The following is a 19,439-nucleotide window of genomic DNA, read 5'->3' on the forward strand; positions in this document are numbered from 1 at the left end:
GAGTTGGGAGGGGGAAACCTAAAATCTTGGAAAACACTTAGAGTGGAGGGATTGGTATGAAACTTGGTGGGAAAAATAAGGACAAGTCCTAGATACATGATTGACATAAACGGAACGGATCCGCTCTCTTTGGGGTAGTTGGGGGGGGGGGGTTAATTCTGAAAAATTAGAAAAAGTGAGGTATTTTTAACTTACGAACGGGTGATCGGATCCCAATGGAATTTGATATTTAGAAGGATATCGTGTCTCAAGCTCTTATTTTAAATCCCGACTGGATCTGGTGACATTTGGGGGACTAGGGGGGGGGGACCTAAAACCATGGAAAACGCTTAGAGTGGAGGGATCGGGATGAAACTTGGTAGGAAAAACAAGCAGAAGTCTTAGATACGTGATTTACATAATTGGAACAGATCTGCTCTATTGGGGGGTGGGGGGGTTAATTCTGAACAATTAGAAAAAATGACGTATTTTTAACTTACGAAGGAGTGATCGGATCTTCATGAAACATCATATTTAGAAGGACCTCGTAACTCAGATCTCTTATTTTAAATCTCAACCGGATCCAGCGTCATTGGGGGGGGGGGGGGCAGTTGGGGGGAGGGACCGGAAATCATAGAAAATACTTAAAGCGGAGAGATCAGGATGAAACTGGATGGGAAGAATAAAAATCTTTCTAAGATACTTAACTGACATAACCGAACCGGATCTGCTCTCTTTGGTGGAGTTGGGGGGGGGGGGGGGTAATTTGCAAAAATGAGGTATTTGTAACTTACGAAAGGGTGACCAGATCTTAATGAAATTTGATATTTAGAAGGATCTTGTGCTTTAAAGCTCTAATTTCAAATTTTGACCAGATCCTTTAACATTGGGGGGAGTTGGAGGGGGAAACCGGAATTCTTGGAAAACGTGAAAATTGGGGTATTTTTATCTTACGAATAGGTGATCGGATCTTAATGAAATTTGATATTTAGAAGAAATTCATGTCTCAGAGCTCTTATTTCAAATCCCGACCAGATCTTTTGACATTGGGGGGAGTTGGAGGGGGAAATCTTCTACATTCGAAATCGGAATCAAAAATGGAAAAAAAAGATCCACATCTTGTTGTTAATGGTAAGGTCTGTTGTTAGAGGTAAGCTGAGTATGTTCATTATCCCATTCATTTTTACTGTGCAAAATATCAAAAAAATTAAGCTTTTGGTGTGCTATTTTACTGTTGTCTATGGTTTGACAACAATAAATTAAAATTAGGCTATGGTATTTTATCCCTCCCCCCCAAAAAAAGCTTTATGAATCTACTGCTTTTAGGGGCTCCCCCAGGCCTCTCAGTGCATTCCAAAGTGGCAATAGGAGGGATCGGGATGAAACTTATTGGGAAAAATAAGCAGAAGTCTTAGAATACTCATTTTCACCCATTGTGAATTTAAATTTCTCAGGTTGTTCTCTTGATCTTGTCTCATTTGATGGTCCAGTTTGTTCATTTTGAGCGAGTATTAATATACGTCTCTGTCCTCTATGTATAATGAAACTGCTAAAAATTCCTTTTGTAAATAGAATCATTGTATTTGGTATTTTATGCTCAGCTATATTTCTAGTGGATTGTTATATGCATCGAAGGTACTAAAAACGATAGAACCACTCCTGAGGTGGAAATGACGTGTTTGTGTTTTTGAAATTTGCTCATATATGATGTTACCCATATGTTTTTTTCCGAAATGAAGGTTCTTAACTTGTTTTTTCAAACTTATGACCTGTCTAGATCTTTTTCCAGTCAGAAAATTCTAAGATGACGTTTTTGAGGAAAAAATTTAAATATTCATACATGCATAAATAAATAACAATTTTATCTCGCTTAAAAAATACTAACACATTTATTGAATATAAATTTACATACATCACCAAATATGAATACATGAATTTACATATTTATAAGTTTTTGTTCTGTAAATTCTTCTACTGTCTGAAAATCTAATTGCTTCGAGTATTCACTTTCAATAACTGCTGAAATTTTTAATCTATTCCTGTTGATATCAGATAGTTTTTTTGTTAGTTTTCGCCTGGAAAAACAGTCTCTCTCCAGAAGAAACCCTTACAGGAATTATTAAGAATATTTAACAACTTCATAAAAATGGTGTTCATTTTGATGGCAGTGTGGGGCCCTTTATCCAGTCCTGCTTTTGAGGCAACAGCCCCCCCCCCAACAGAATGGGTGTGTGTCAATGAGCTTGATAATGTCCAGTTATTTATGTTCTGTCAGTTGTATTTGAATCTTATTTTCAGATTTGCGAAACTAGGAATTGTAGTAAAGTATTGTATTTTGAATGTCGGAAGAAGCAGGACTTGTACATGTGGATGTCAAATGTTCCAAGTGGACCAAGTGCCAAATTCTTAATAGAAAACAGTAAATATTTCTATTTTTACATAACCTATTTATAGTAGTGTACAAGTGATTTTTGGTACCAATTCTTAACATTGTGTAGGAAGGGGTACAGCTAAAGGGGACTCCCCCCCCCATATGTTGCAAGGCGTCGTTGGTCTTCTTAATTTAGCTGTGTCCGCATTAGTCGGCACACCAGATTGTTTTGTTGGCACATACTTTATATTCTCCCTTCGAACTCAAAACTCTAGCTTCGCCCCTGGGTGTAGGGGGTGCAAGAGCGCCACTGGGAAAGTTTTAATGGGCAAGAGAGGGACAAGTTGTACCAGAAGTTTTGTTTTCACCAGGGTTTAAATGTTAGTTTTTCCTATTTTTCTCCGATATGTTTTAGAAAATTTCGCCATATTCCCACGGGTATGTACCCTATCTAGAACCTCTGTGGTAGCAACTACGGAGGAGTCAGGGGGTCGAGACCTCAAAAGATATCTTTTAAAGAAATTTATCCTCGTCTCAAAACCTGAACCGATACACCCTTTACAAGAACAAATATTAGAATTGAAAAAGATAATTTTTTGGTCTTGATCAAACACGAAAACACAGTCCAATAACCTCCTTCCTCCACGATCTCCCTGTAGCCTGTAAGAGTGGAATGATAAATATATTAACTTCATAACTATTCAAAAACCATAAAGAAAGGAAAATGAATACAGAAGAAAGGTAGAAACTTTTAAGCATCGAGAAAAAAACTAAGGCGATTAGCAGTGGGTGAAAAGGTTATTATAAAAAGCCTAGCTATTTATGCCTAGCTCTGCTCTATTTGGGTATTATTCTGACAATACCTAGGTACCCAGTATATTTCTTACCTTTCAATGAACTTTTGTTGCGTGTTAAATTACCTGAAAGCGTATTGCCTAATAATAGAATTTTCCTAATAATTCCTAAAAGAACTTTCCTAATAATAGAGAAGCTGTTGCAATATATTGAGATGACAAAAAATTCCCTATATTATCTATACTGCCGTGCCTAGCTGTAAAAGTTTACATGTACATTTTTTAGAATTTTTCTTTCGACCTCATTTTTCACGTTTTACATATATTTTTTTATGCTAGCGGAGGGAGGGGGGGGAGACTTCCCTGTTTACATCTAATTGCAAGGGTTACAAAGCAGGAAAAGAAACGAGTTCTTATGATAGGGTTGCCTATAGGGTCTATATATAGGGTATTATGATACGATTATTACTTCAAAGACTATTGTTACTACCAGAAATGTTGAACTTCGATTTTACGTGCAAAACTATTGAAATAGGTGATAAATGATTAAAATACACTGAAACTGAAAAAAAAGAACTATACAAAATTGTCAAGAGACGAGACGGGGACAAGATCTATATATGCATGTACAACATCTCTATATAATTCCTTTTTCTTTCCTTTCCTTTACAGCAGGGTTTTATGCCTGTTTATTACAATGTTTCGAAAAAAAAAGAATTTTTGCAAATTTTATCTAAGCCATGAACAAGTGGCTTTGTTTATCAAATAGAAATTGCTAGTTTTTTTCTATTTGCAACTCCAGGATATTGATACTAGATTCCTTGAACGATAACTGGGGCTTGAACTTTCCGTTGTGACTTAAGATTGTCCTATGACCTTGTTTTACCGTACTTGCAACACTTTATTTATCCCTTAGTAGCAAAGATGATTGATTTAGGCTTGGGAACACGGGCTCCGTGGCTCTATCCCAGCTAACGTAAGTTTGGGCAATAGTCTTTACTTTTTTACCTTTCTTACTTTCTCTAAGTTTTGTTTATACCCTTGCAGGCTTTTTGAATAAATTTAAATATCTCTACATTTTTTTCGAATTTCGCGCATTTGAATCCGTCTTCTTTATCCAAAATTTGAAGCGAACAATTTACCATTCAAAATTACTAACTTAGTATCGATAAGAGAGTCTCTTTGGTTACTCAAAGGAGATCCTAGACGGTCAATCATTTTGATCAAAAGCTTCCGTTAATCGATTGACGTGTGCTTAAATCAACCTTTCAATCTTGAACCAAAGCTAATTTCAAGTTTATATTTAATGCACGACCAGATTTTTAGTTTCAGTTCAGAGTTGGATATTGACGTGTCTACCGTATATGATGTATAATAATGATTTGACCTGTATGTACTTTGGTTGCACTCAAGCGAAAACAAAAAGAACATAGGAAACCACGTTTGTTTACGACTTTTTTTTTTCTGATGGATTGCCTTGTACTCGTGGTTGAAATTTGTCCTTAAAACACTAAAAAAAAAATTAGTTCGGAAACTGTATAATCTGGATTCAATGTCTACCGCTCGCAATATCCTGTCAATTGCCGCACTTTTCTTATTTCGGTTATAATAGTCTCTGCTTTTAACTTTCCATAGCTCAGGGTGATACAAGTATAATTCTATTAATAAACAGATAAACTCGAGTTCCGCATTTTTGCTTACTTCTGACATGTGTTCCATTGTTGTTGGCGCCTGACTGACGCAATATTTAAATAAAACTGGTCTAGACGATCAATCAAACTTTCCGTTTGAATTCAAACTTTCTATCTATGACTGTCAATGCTTGACTCTAGCGTCAAATAGGTTCGTAGACGTTCAATCATGTTTGAATCAATCGATTAACTGAAGCTTTTGATCAAAATGATTGACCGTTTAGAGCCTTCTTAAGATTTCAAACTAAGATTTTGTGGGAACGGGGTAAGAAAAGAATATCTTCCTGAGTGCCTTACCTAATATTTCTCTTTTGGTCGGTTTGGTCTTTTTGTTTGGTCGGTTTGCAAGTCGGGAAAAAATTTGGGGGAGCTTGAAACCTGGTGAATTTCTTTACATGTTGTTACTCAAGTTTTATATGCCTTTGCATGTTTTTTTAACATTTGCATATTAATCTATGAAATTAAATGTTTGTAGAGGGTAATTTTTATCTGCAGTAAGTCATCAAAAAAATTATCTTATAATTATATTAATTATGAAAAAAATTAACCATTATTTTGGTTTTGTGGGGTAATTGGTCTATATATATATATATATTGCCAGTGGTGTGGGTTACACCACTCCTTGGCACTTACTGCTATAAGTAACCCACAAAAATGAGAAAAAGGCGGATTACCTAAGCGGAGTATAGATTTAAAAAAAAGAGTTTGCCTATCAATTACTAAGTATGTTCGCCGTATTTTGTGACTGGGGCAAAGAAGATCAAAAGCTGACCTCGTCTATTTCCCTTTTATCAATGCAGAGCTTTTTGCCATAAATTAGTTATCCAAGTCCTAATCGTCTACGCTTAGTCAATGCGGGCTAGTTTAGCTTGTCAAAGAGATAACATTTTTAGGCTTTGTCAGAATTTTTATTAGTTTAAATTTTTGTTTATTTTTTATTAAGGAAAAAGAAACTGTGCTCAATAGGCCTCAAAACAAAAAAGTAAGATACGTTATAAATCGGATTTATCACTCGAACCGAAATTTCTCATTTTGGCCAGAACCTTATTTGGTCTCAGTTTAGCCAAAGATAGCAACTAAGCGATGATGTTTATTGCTTGGTCAATCCGGTAGTGTCACAATGCCTAATTCATATAAATTATGTCACACTTATGGATTTCACTCTGTACTTCTGATTAGGCGTATTTCTGATTAAAAAAGAAAAACGAGACTGAAAATAACAAGGTCAATGTCGATAACAGAACAACCAAATGCCAATGAAAATAACAATGTCACCGCACAAAGTTATCTTTGGTCAACGTAGTTTGCAAAGTTGTGTCATTACCACGCCAATTTTTACCTTGGGGGTCACCACTCCTTGGCACTTACTGCTATAAGTAACCCAGTGTCTAGCGTGGGCCAAATAAACATAACACTAAAAAATTTTATGCAGACTAAGTATTGGATATGGTATTGCTGTCGATTTAGATGGCGTCTGGTCCTTTTGAAAATTAAACATGCATTAATAAATAGATGGCAAGCAAAGCATAACTATTTGGGTTTCATCTACTCTATGTAATTCACCTGGGTGATGGATGTTGATTTAGATGGCGTTCTGATCCTTTTAAAAATTAAACATGTATCTACTACTCACGTCAGGTTTCTGGAGTTGTGCTGACCTATTTCTCTTCTTCTTTTTTCTTCTTTTTAAACTTTTTATTATTAAAATTTTTCTAACAAGCAATTTTGAATTTTCGTCATAAATTTCATTTGCCGTTTGTAACAGTTACAATTTTTTTTGTCTCTCTTTCTCTTCATATTCTTTTTCTTTATTTTTCTTTTGAAGAGAAATAGCTGTTGTGTTTTTAATTTCGACGATCCTTTTGTTTAAACTATTAATCATTTCAGTTCATACCAGTGGTGAATTAAAAATGGCTGGCAACTGTTTGAAGGGGTCACGTCCTCTTTTATCATTTGACAGTAATTTCGATTCAAGTGCCCACTGGAGCCTCTTAAAAGAGTTGCTTGTCCAGGTAAACTATTCTCTTCTTTTTTTTTGTCATTTCTCGGAAAGTATTTTTTTTTTGTTAAAAGAAGTGCTTTTGATTATCGTTTGCTTATGGGTTTTTTTTTATCCTTGAGTTTATAGGTTATTTATATGCTAATAGGCATAATAATTTAATAAATTCAATAATAAATTTAATAATTTAATAAATTTAATAATCTAATAATTTAATAAATGACATCAAAACTGTGAAGGACATAAACCAACTTGGGGATTTTTTTAGCCAGTGAAACAAAACAGAGAGTAAAATAAATCGGCAAAAACCTGTGTTCAGTGTAGCTATCTTCAATTCTAAACAAAGTAGGAAGGAGCATGAACAAGGGACTTACTTTTAAAACCTGGAAGTAAAAATACACCATAAAAGCTTAAAATCATTAAAAGAAAACAAGCAATACAAGTAATGTGGAAATTAGCCACGCTCAAGATCTAGAGCATTAAAATCGACTTGTTTTAAGTAAGGTAATTGATCTCGCAACTACATGTCCTTGTATCAACAAGGGCTAATCAGTTAGATTATCAGTTGATTGGCCTAAACAAGGCTAATCAAACAAGGGCTACTATCAGTGCTAATAGCTTTGGGGGTCGTACGTACGTAAGCGGTAGGTCTTTGAGGTTTCTTTTTATTTATTTTGTTTACTTTTAGATCTTTCCAGTTAAAAATATAGGTTTCTTTAAAAAAATGTTTTTTGTATTAATATTTAAAGGGCAATATCTGGGTTTTGGAGAATCAATCTGTGACTGAAAAATGAATTAAGGTGAAGGTATCCTGGAAATATCCTCTTCTATCTAACAGAATATCAATCTTTGGGTTTAGGAGAATCAATCACCGACTGAAAAATAAATTGAGGGATGGTATCCTGGAAATATCCTCTTCCATGAAATTTCCATAGGAACAAGCCCGTTTATGATTACATAAAAAAAAAATATTTTTTTTAACTGAAAGTAAGGAGCGACATTAAAACTTAAAACGAACAGAAATTACTCCGTATATGAAATGGTTGTCCCCTCCGCAATCCCTCGCTCTTTACGCTAAAGCTTTTAATTGTTTTAAAAAGCAGAGTTGTGGCAAAGAGTCAAACTTTAGCGTAAAGAGCGAGGGATTGCGGAGGGGACAACCATTTCATATACGGAGTAATTTCTGTTCGTTTTAAGTTTTAATGTCGCTCCTTACTTTCAGTTAAAAAAACTAGTTATTTTTATGTAATTTCTGAACGTTTTTGAATTAAGGGATGGGGAAGGAGGCCTAGTTGCAATGCAATTTTTCGGTTACATAAAAAGGCAACTATAAATTTTAATTTTTAACGAATTTTTTTATTAGTAAAAAATATACGTAACTTAAGAATTAACTCACGTAACAAACTTTTATATTATTTAATTTTTATTATGTATATGAGGGGGTTTGTACCCTTGTTAATACCTCGTTGTTTACACTAAATCGTAAGTTTTGTCCCAATTCTTTAAGAATGACCCCTGAATCAGAAAGGCCGTAGAATAAATAGTTGAAATTCCTAAAAGCTCTATAGCATAAAGAGCGAGGTATTTATCTCCTCCTAAATACCTCGCTCTTTATGCTAAAGTATTTTTAGAACCCCTCATATGCGTAATAATCTCTGTTCGTTTTAAGTTTCAATACTACTCTTTACTTTCAATTGAAAAAACTTTTCCATGTTTATTTTTTCATTGTTTTTTTTATAGTAACTTTAGAAAATCCTGCGCCCTTTTCATTGAATTTCTGTTCCCCCATGACATATTTCTCCAAGGAAAGATCCTCCCACATAGCCCCCTCCCCTCAACCCAACCCCCAAAACCAAAAAAAAAAATCCCCTGAAAACAACTGTACACTTCCCAATAACCATTATTATATGTAAACACTGGTCGAAGTTTGTAACTTGCAGCCCCTCCCCCAGGGACTGTGGGGGGGAGGGTAAGTCATTCCCAAAGACATAGTTATTACGGTTTTTGACTATGCGGAACAAAACGGCTATCTCAAAATTTTGATCTGTTGACTTTGGAGGAAAAATGAGCGTGGGAGCGGGCATAGGTGCCCTCCAATTTTTTGGTCACTTAAAAAGGGCACTAGAACTTTTCATTTCCGTTAGAATGAGCCAACTTGCGACATTCTAGGACCACTTGGTCGATACGATGACCCCTGGAAAAAAAACAACAAAAAAACAAATAAACACGCACCCGTGATTTGTCTTCTGGCAAAAAGTACGAAACTCCACATTTTTGTAGATAGGAGCTTGAAAACTTTGCTATAGGGTTCTCTGATACGCCGAATGCGATGGTGTGACTTTCGTTAAGATTCTGTGACTTTTAGGGGGTGTTTTCCCCTATTTTCTAAAATAAGGCTAATTTTTTCAGGCTCGTAACTTTTGGTGACAAAGACTAAATTTGATGAAACTTATATATTTAAAATCAGCATGAAAAACTGATTCTTTTGATGTATATTTTAGTATTAAAATTCCGTTTTTTAGAGTTTCGTTTACTATTGAGCCGGGTCGCTCCTTACTACAGTTCGTTACCACCAACTGTTTGATACTTCTGATACTCCATTTTTCTGAATTTCCTAAGTAGTTTCTCATAGTGGTAATTGTATGTCATGATTTTTTTCTGTTATTCAAGATTCCCTAATTTTTTATAAGTGATTTTTTTACATTATTTCGTTTTTTGGCTGGTGAAATTCAGGTCCAGAAAATACCTCTGTAACATAAACGTAAAAATAGTGATAAAGAAAAATGACATGGTGGCTTTGAACGTGTTTTCCTCCCCTTTCGAATTTTGAGATTTCTACGGTTTCTCCTATAATTTCTTGTATTTTCCTGGCATTTGTATAGTCTTGGAGCATCTTCGAAGTTGGGCCCCTTCCTGGAATATTCCCCCATTTTCCTGAGAGTCCTATTTACGTGCCTACAACCTGTGATATTATTTTATTAGTATTAAACTTTTTAAAAATAGATCTTTCTTATCGGATAATATACCTTCATCTGTTTATTTGCTGCAATATACAGCAATTTGTACTAAAAATAATAAACTTCATGACAGATGGGGAATATAAGTTGTGCTTCGTCATATCCTCAGAGGCTCTCATTTTTCTTCACTATTATTCCGATTCCATCAGCACTCACTTGTGGACTTGGGCTGCTGTGAGGATTGTGAGATGATAAATGTAGTACCACTCTGTGTGTTGTGCTGATCTCATTTAGGACTGTTATTCCTTCATGTCGTTAATTGGTTACATTTTATTTTAGATTTTTGGAACCCCTAATAACCATCCAAAGAGTCAGCCATTTTTTGATCATGTTTTTTCGTTTACTGTTTTCGATAATCGCATTTGGTTCAGAAATTTTCAAATTCTAGAAGAGGATGGTCAGCTTGTCGAAATAGGTAAATTTTTTTTCATATTTTTATGGTACTTGGTATTAAGCAAGTGGCATATAGCGATCGCAAATTCTGTCAGTCGGTCTGTCTGTCCCGGTTTTGCTAGTTTAGGCACTTCCATATAAGCTAGGACGATGAAATTTGGCAGGCGTATCAGGGACCAGACCAAATTAAATTAGAAATAGTCTTTTCCCCAATTTGACCATCTGGGGAGGGGAGAGGGGGAGAGGGGGGACGGTCAATTCGGAAAAATGAGGTATTTTTAACTTACCAGCGGGTGAACAGATCTTAATGAAATTTTATATTTAGAAGGATATCGTGTATCAGAGCTGTTATTTTAAATCCCCACCAAATCCGTTGTCATTGGGGGAGTTGGAGGGGGAAACCTAGATACAAGTCATAGATACGTGATTGGCATAATCGTAATGGATCCGCTCTCTTTGGGGGAGTTGGGGGGAGGGTTAGTTCTGAAAAATTAGAAAAAATGAGGTATTTTTATCTTAGAAAGGAGTGATCGGATCTTAATGAGATTTCATATTTAGAAGGACCTCGTAACTCAGATCTCTTAGTTTAAATTCTGACCGTATCCAGTGTCATTGGGGGGAGTTCGGGCGGGGGAACCGGAAATCTTGGAAAACGCTTAGAGTGGAAAGATCAGGATGAAACTTAGTGGGAAGAATAATCAGAAGTCCAAGATACATAGCTGACACAACCGGATCCGCTCTCTTTTGGGGAGCTGGGGGGGGGGGGAATTTGGAAAAATTAGAAAAATAACGCATTTGTAACTTACGAACGGGTGATCAGATCTTAGTGAAATTCGATATTCAGAAGGATCTTGTGCTTCAGAGCTCTTATTGTAAATCCCGAAAAGATCTGGCGACATTGGGGGGAGTTGGAGGGGAGATCGGAAGTCTTGAAAAACGTGAAATTTGAGTTATCTTTATCTCACGAATGGGTGATCGGATCTTAATGAAACTTAATACATAGAAACTCTTATGTCTCAGATGCTGCATTTTCGAATCGGATCCGGAGACAAGGGGGCTGGAGGAGGGAAACAGAAATCCTGGAAAACTTGATGGGAAGCACAAGTTATAGATACATGATTGACATAATTGGAACGGATTCGCTCTCTTTGGGGGAATTGGGGGGGGGGCGCTAATTCAGAAACATTGGAGAAATTGAGGTATTTTTAACTTAAGAATGGGTGACCGGATTTTAATGAAATTTGATATTTAGAAGGAGCTCATGTCTCAGAGCTCTTATTTCAAATCCCGACCAGATCTGGTGACATTGGAGGGGGGGTGGTGGAAGGGAAAACCGGAAATCTTGGAAAACGATTAGAGTGGGGAGATCGAGATGAAACTTGGTGGGTAGAATAAGCAAATGTCGTAGATACGTGATTGACGTAACCGGACTGGATCCGCTCTCTTTGGGGGAATTAGGGGGTGGGGTTCAGTGCTTTGGCGAGTTTGGTGATTCTGGACGTGCAAGGACGATGAAAATTGGTAGGCGTATCAGGGACCTGCACAGATTGACTTGATAAAGTCTTTTTCCCTGATTCGACCATCTGGGGGACCGAAGGGAGAGGAAAAATTAGAAAAAAATGAGGTATTTTTAATTTACGAGTGGGTGATTGGATTTCAATGAATTTTGATATTTAGAAGGACCTCGTGTCTCAATAAATCCCAACCGGCATTAAAGCTTCTGATTTCCCTTTTAAATCAATCCATTGATTCTTAGAATTTTGCTAGAGCTCATGCCGTATGAGCTCTTTGCCCTTAGCTCTTGGCCTTTATGTCTTGGCCCGGGGCTCACGATTCCATAGAAAAAGCGTCTTTATACGATACGTTTTAATCAACTGCATCCTCATTCAAGTGCTGGTCTATATTAATCACTAATTTAGGAAAACAGTCTTCCTTTTCTCCTTCTGTCTTCCTTTTTTTTTTTTTTTTTTTATGTGTTTGCTGTTGTTGGTGATTTCTCTTTTCGTATATATATATATATATATATATATATATATATATATATATATATATATATATATATATATATATATATATATATATATATATATATATATATATATATATATATATATATATATACATAAACAATAAGCAAATGTCGTAGATACGTGATTGACGTAACTGGACTGGATCCGCTCTCTTTGGGGGAATTAGGGGGTGGGGTTCAGTGCTTTGGCGAGTTTGGTGATTCTGGACGTGCAAGGACGATGAAAATTGGTAGGCGTGTCAGGGACCTGCACAGATTGACTTGATAAAGTCTTTTTCCCTGATTCGACCATCTGGGGGACCGATATATATATATATATATATATATATATATATATATATATATATATATATATATATATATATATATATATATATATATATGGCGCAAAAGCAAAAATGGTAATAAGCACCGTTGACTGTGTGGTTAGTATGCTCATGTAAAAAGTGATTTCATTCAAAAGATCGTATTATCGTTTAAAATATCTTTTAAATTTGAAATAAAAAAAATCATATAATGTTTCTATTACATAAAAATAATGTTTTGATCTTTTATTATAAATTTTTAGATTTTTTGTTTTAAAAGACCGTTTAAAAGAAATAACTATTTCTGTTTAATTGGAATTATTGCATACATTGAGTTGAAATCGGCTGCTTTTTCTTTCAATTTATCATAATTATGGGGGGGGGGGGTAAATCGTCGGTGGATATACGAAAGGCTTCAAGGGATATTTATAAAAATGTTAAGAAGGAAAAAACTTCTGGAAAATATGCCTCCATATCTCTCGAGTTCTAGTCATGCATTTCTGGCCGTCTCATGGTGGGCTATATTTGACAATCTTCATGGCTTTGGAATTGGTTTTTGGTCTTTAAAACTAGTAGAAATTCGGTCATTTCGCGTTTTGAGTGAATTATAAAATTGAGTATCTCGAGAACAAATGGAGATGCGTGTATTATGATTAAACCAATTGATAAGGCGTTCCTGAACTTATTAGAATCATTACATAAGCCGTTCTGGATCGGTATGTCACATAACGCCTATCGTATTTCCACAGCCGAAATCCATTTTCCCCATGGTATTCATGGTCAATTAAATGTCAAATACATGTCCAATAAAACATTTCAAAAATTAGCCTTTTTTTCTTCTTGAGGAATATATTCCCTGTGAGATGTGCAATTCTGTTACAGGTACCCTGTTATAACCTGCAACGAAAGTACAAGATTCTTCTATTGGTGGATTCATAAGTTTCCGATCTCCCCATTCACTGAGTCAGAATTAGGATATTACTTACACTTTTTTTACAAAATGGTATAACCTTGCCAAAAAATGGGAACATTTCCTTTCTTCAACGATCTTCAACCAATATTGGTGTTTTCCGATCTACAAAAAGATGCAAAACATTTCAAAATTTTATTTTTGTAGATAAAAAGGTTCAGTTAGATGTGAAATGATTACAGAATTGTTGTCTTACATTGAAACCTTAAAATTGTAGCATTGCAACAAATAACGTAGCAAACCTTACTCATAGGGGAATATAAACATTTAAGTACCAAGGACTTAAAAGCGAACACATTTTTGGCCTCCTGGACCAATCTTAGGTCTATTCATACCTGAAAACCATGATTTTCAAAGCTTCTACTTTGGTTTCTCACAAAATTTTTATGTTTTTAGGGCACTACCACATTTTCTTCAGTGTTGTGACGTCGGAACATGAAAATAAGAAATAAAAAGTAACTATTTAAATTTGACAAGGCCTTTCGTCCGTAAAAATGCAAACATCAACAGTTTTTTTATTCACAAAAACAGGTTCGCCTTCAAGTAAAAGCGACATCTTCTTAAATTGTTTCGTGCCATATGTTTTTACCGGTTTCATTGCAACTGAACCACTGTAACTGAACCGCCGTGTAGGTGAACCACCATGGAACTTAACCACCGTGGAACTGAAACCTCGTGCAACTGAATCCCATTTAACTGAGCCCTCGTGCAACTCAACCCCATTTACCTAATCCCCCGTGTAACTGAACCACCGTACAACTGAACCACCAATTCCTAAAAAGCACTACGCTTTCAAATAACAACTATATCTTCTTAAATTGATTCGTGCCATTAGTTTTTACCGGTTTCAATGCAACTAAACCACTGTAACTGAACCACCGTGCAGCTGAACCACCATGCAACTGAACCACTGTAGAACTGAACCCCCTTTTGACTTAACCCTCGTGCAACTGAACCCCACTTAACTGAGCTCTCGTGCAACTCGACCCCATTTAACTGAGCCCTCGTGCAACTCAACCCCATTTAACTAAACCCCCGTGTAACTGAACCACTATGCAACTGAACTCTCGTGCAATTCAAACACCGTACTTACATTGGGTAAATCACAAGTTAAAATCTGTACATTTTAAACCTTTTTGGAATTTTTTGCTTTTTAAGGTCATAATATAAATGACTATCAAGATAATTAATAAAACAGATCTGTTTTGTAGTCACAAAAATAAAGAAAATCGGTCGTCAAAAACTCTTTAAAGCCAGATCTATTTCTCCTTTTGTATGGCTGTTAATGGTGTTTTCCTTTGCCCTATCTCTGTCTAAGGGGTTTAGGCATTTATACCCCCTTGAAAAAACCCATTGGAAAGAAAACTTCTCCCCTTGAAAATACCCCATCGCGGAAAATATGGTTTTCAAAATTGGAAAATTTAATTGGGTTGTTTTATTTTTTAGTTTAGCTGAGAAGTACTAAGGAAAGTGGAAAGAGGAATTTATGTGTAAGTCTTGCCCCCCCCCTGCATTCAAAAATGTTCTTTTCATGGAAAATCCTCCTGAACCCCCCCCCCCTTCAGAAAAATCCCACGCGAAAAAAGTTTGCATGCTTCCCAATAACAAACACTATCTATAAGCAATTACAAAACTTAAAAAGGTACTTGAACTTCTGCAATAAGGTTCTCTGATTGTTTTTAGCTAGGGAGAAAGGGAGATACCTCAAAGGATGCATTTTAATGCCAACACACCTCAACTCTCATTGAACCTTCGAATAAATCCAGAATTAACTCTAGTGGAGAGTCGAGAGGAGGATGGCAGTAGAAATTAGTTATAATCCCCAGGCAGTCCGAGTCTTTCTTATAATTCGAAAGTGATTGGATATCAACCAACCGCAAGGGGTATTTTTGTGGGTGAGATTTTTCACGGTGAGGTATTTTCCATGGGGGGGGGGTATTTTCCGCGAGGTGGTATTTCACGGAGGTATTTTCCACAGAGGGTGTTTTTCTCGGGGGGGGGGGTGTCCTCCAATTACTTTTTACTTGTAAAAGGGGCAATAAAATTTTCAATTTCCAATCGAACAATAAAGTGGGATTAACAAAAACGCCCACAGTCCTCGGGGCAAGAGCTGTAGGTTATCTCAAGTTACCTGTGGTTAAAATTTAAGATTTTGTACAATGAATGTACAAACTTTGGAGAAGACTCATTTGATTGGAAACTGAAATTTCAAGTTCATTTTTGAAAAATCAAAGGTAATCAGAGGACAATCAGTCTCTCCCTCTTAATCGCCATTTTCCCCCGAATGCATCCGATCGAAATTAAAGAAAATATTCAAAATAGTCTGAAGGTCAAATAACCGTGCCTCTGGGGTTAAAAACCCCACCAAGCTTCTTCTCCAGCAGCTTCTGGAGTAAGGGCTGTAAGTTAAGCTAGTTAGTCAATGTTAACAACTAAGGTTCTTATGAAAATATTTTTGTATGAACTTGGGGGGGGGAGGGCTCATTGAGTTAAATTTGATCAAAGGGCTTACGCTCCACCCTTTTTTTTCCAAATACATCAGTTATTACTTAACGTCCAGAGAGGTCTAATTCATCTGAAAAAAAAGATAAATAAAATCAGCTTTAACGGTTTGTGACATCAGATTTTCCTCTTTTTTTTCAAAAAAAAACAGAGCTTTTATATGAATCATCTGGTGTTTATATCATAACTTTAAGATTCCAACAACTCCAACAACAAAGTTGAACATGTAAAAATTCTAACTTGTGTTTTACCCAATTATATTGCCTCATATTTTTAGAATACTGAAAAACTGAGTTCACTGGTTCAGTTACACGAGAGTTTAGTTGCATGGTGGTTCAGTTACACGGTGTTTCAGTTATATGGTGGTTCAGTTGCACGGGGGTTTAGTTGGAGGGTGGTTCAGTTGTACAGTGGTTCAGTTACACCTCGGTTCAGTTGCACGGTGGTTCAGTTGCACGGTGGTAAGCTGCATGGCGGTTCAGTTGCACGGGGGCTCAGTTAAATGGGATGAGTTGCACGAGGATTTAGTTAAATGGCGTTCAGTTATATGGTGGTTCAGTTACAAGGGTTTAGTTGCTTGTAGTTCAGTTACACGCACACCGTTTTATCTTTTTTTGCTGATTTTTCATCCATGTTTTTTGTGCTTTTCTTCTTTTTTTTATTTGGCGCCTCCTATTGCCAATAATTGCACAGGAGTTCTTTTTTTTTCACAAATTAAACTTCTTATATTAAAATTTTTTAGCGATATATATAGTTGCGTTACTTATAATTTTTCAAATAATCACACCTCGATTTCACTCTCCTTGGTGCTTTAAAAGTTCGTTTTTTGTATTTGTTGGAAATTCACGTTTTTTACATTCTTATGTAATTAAATGAGATTATATTTAATTATGTAATTGCATTAAATTACTAAATGTATTAATATAATCAGTTTTTTGTATTATTTTTAATTAAATTTAATTTTAAAAAAACGAAGCCCAATGAGCTAGCCACGGCAAAAAAAATGTAAAAAATAATTTAAACACTGTTTACATTTCGGCTAAAACTTTAGCAATTTGTACTGATCGCTATGGGCGCAAAAGAGAGAATAGAGACAATTAAACACAAACACAAAGAAAACACAATAAAAGACACAAAACAAGTTTTTTGTTCCGTGTGTTATTTTAATTTTTTTTAATATTGGAGATCTTTATTACATAGCTAATATATACAGAAGCAACAATACATGTTTATTTTGGTTTGTTTTTGTTTTCTTACTTGGTGCTATTTTCTCTTTTTCTTGTCGTTCTGATGCCGCCTTATCGTGGACGCATTTAAACATTTGCGGATTTTCATTTTCTTTCTTATTTCTTTATTTTCTTCTTTCTTTATTTCCTCTCTTCTTTCTTTCGGATTTTCTTTCTTTCTTTGTTCTTTCTTCTTTCTTTTCTTTCTCTTCTTCCTTTCGGATTTTCTTTCTTTATTTCATTAACTTTTCAGGTCCGCGATTTGTGATGAACCCCATTAAAATATTTGAAGGCAGTTTTAACGGACAAGTACTATGGGAAAATCGTCATTATGTCTCTCCAAATTTGGTAAGTTTTTGTATTTCTTAAATAAGGAGAAGGGTGATAAAAGCTTTTGCTAAAACTCTTCAACTGTAGAAAAAAGGAAAATTTTTAAACATCCCACAAATAATTTATTATAATAGGAATTAATAAGTTTAGGGTCTACAAATAATTGTGTTTCTAAAATCGGGTTGTCTCTCCATACATTGATTGCTTTTGAAATGAGTGAAATTTACTCCCGGTTTCTTTGTGTTCTTACGGAATCTTTTTCGCGTGCCCTCCCTAAGTTTCAAATCGAAACTAAGAAAATTTCATTTGATAGGAGGCACACAACATGGATTTAGGAAGTAAAAGGTCGAAATTTTTCAAAAGAAGCTCGTTCTATCTCAACACAGCTTCTCTTCAGTGGCTCTGCCTATTACTGAAGACTCCTTGGAATCCAGAAACTGGAATGCTCTGGACCGAGCTGTGTTGTCAAAACCCTTTCCCGTCGGGGGAAGAAGAAGAAGTCTGAAGGAGGGACATCAGGGCTGTAATTGGCTATGGACCTTGTGATCCATAATAGCAAAGACTGTTTGACATGGTGTATTATGTTGATGGACCTTGTATGATCCATAACAGAAAAGACTGTGTGGCATGGTGCATTATGGTGATGGACCTTGTATGATCCATTACAGAAAAGACTATGTGGAATGGTGCATTATGGTGATGGATCTTGTGTGATCCATAACAACGAAGACTGTAGGCTCGGCGTATTATTGTGATGGACTTTGTATGATCCAGCGATTGCTGGATGGATGTGGAAGAGCTTGTTTCCTGAATCTTTCAAGCAAATTCACGAAGAACGGTGCATTCAAAACCTTCTTTGTAAACCCCACCCCACTTTTGTAGTGGCGAGAGATTTAGGCGTTTTTGGATGAGATAAGATGAATGTCTGAGGAGCAGCCTTTTCTGCTTTGTCTTGGGGTAGTAAGACACTACCCCAAGACTCAAGAGTGGGATTTGTCTTTTGGGTGAGATAAGATGAGGGTCTGAGATAAGATTGTCCTGGGGTCGTATTCAAAAAGCCGCAAAATTTGGGGCTAATATTTTGGGGCTGGAATCTGGGCCACATACGGAATTCCACGACACCTCTCTGGGGATAATGTCTGAAAAATTTGGTTTGGTATCCGGGGAGAAGTTTAGTGTTTTAAATCGATCTGCACTCTATGAAGGCTTGTAGACGACTGGCAACAGGAATTCTGGAAGATATAATTCATTGCCAGCCAACCACCGCAGTTACAATCCCTTGCCTTTACTACATCCAGGCAGGAGAAAAATCATTCCTACTACTTTTCGGACAACCCTTGTTACTCTTTCTAATGTGGAAGTAAGAAGAAAGCCTGGAGAGCTGTGCAAAGCCGAGTAATTTTAGAGGAAGCTCAGGACTCAGGAAACTCCGGAAGTTTCCTCTCAAAGAAGTTTCCAGGAAACTCAGGAGACTCAGAGGAAACTCAGGAGTTTACATCATCTATGTTTCCTCATCTCAACACTTCGTATAACTGAATGCTCTTCTTTTACATGGCTGTTGCTAAATTTCCAAACAAAATTAACTACCGGCTCTGTCAAAAATCGTTCCACGGAATGGAGATTTCTGAAGCGGTAAAGCAAGTGTGTGTAATCTAAGCAAGCTCTTTCCAAAATCGACGACACTGCTTGAAACGTAAAAATTGGAAAACTACATTAAAAACATATTTTCGCAATAGCTGAAAGAGAGAAAAGGACTTTCAGTAGCTGAGCTTCCTCCTTCCCCTCTGTGTTATATCTGATCATTTTCATACATCTACATATTTATGTTGTGCA

At 36.1% G+C, this 19,439-nt stretch overlaps 1 protein-coding gene and 1 long non-coding RNA gene across 2 annotated transcripts in view; one reads left to right on the plus strand and one right to left on the minus strand.

The window, feature by feature from the left end:
* LOC136032653 (ribosome biogenesis protein BRX1 homolog) overlaps positions 1-19,439 on the plus strand; it is a 38,998-nt gene that overhangs the window by 11,429 nt on the left and 8,130 nt on the right. The window contains exons 3-6 of the mRNA XM_065712938.1: positions 2,278-2,398; positions 6,723-6,847; positions 10,131-10,266; positions 17,530-17,624. Of these exons, the coding sequence (XP_065569010.1) occupies positions 2,278-2,398; positions 6,723-6,847; positions 10,131-10,266; positions 17,530-17,624 (477 nt within the window). The remainder of the gene's footprint in view (positions 1-2,277; positions 2,399-6,722; positions 6,848-10,130; positions 10,267-17,529; positions 17,625-19,439) is intronic.
* The window catches only part of LOC136032654 (uncharacterized), a 30,387-nt gene continuing 24,485 nt past the window's right edge, over positions 13,538-19,439 (minus strand). The window contains exon 4 of the long non-coding RNA XR_010618754.1: positions 13,538-13,653. This is a non-coding gene — a long non-coding RNA (uncharacterized LOC136032654). The remainder of the gene's footprint in view (positions 13,654-19,439) is intronic.

This window comes from Artemia franciscana, chromosome 11, assembly GCF_032884065.1.
Source record: "Artemia franciscana chromosome 11, ASM3288406v1, whole genome shotgun sequence".
NCBI classification, from domain to species: domain Eukaryota; kingdom Metazoa; phylum Arthropoda; class Branchiopoda; order Anostraca; family Artemiidae; genus Artemia; species Artemia franciscana.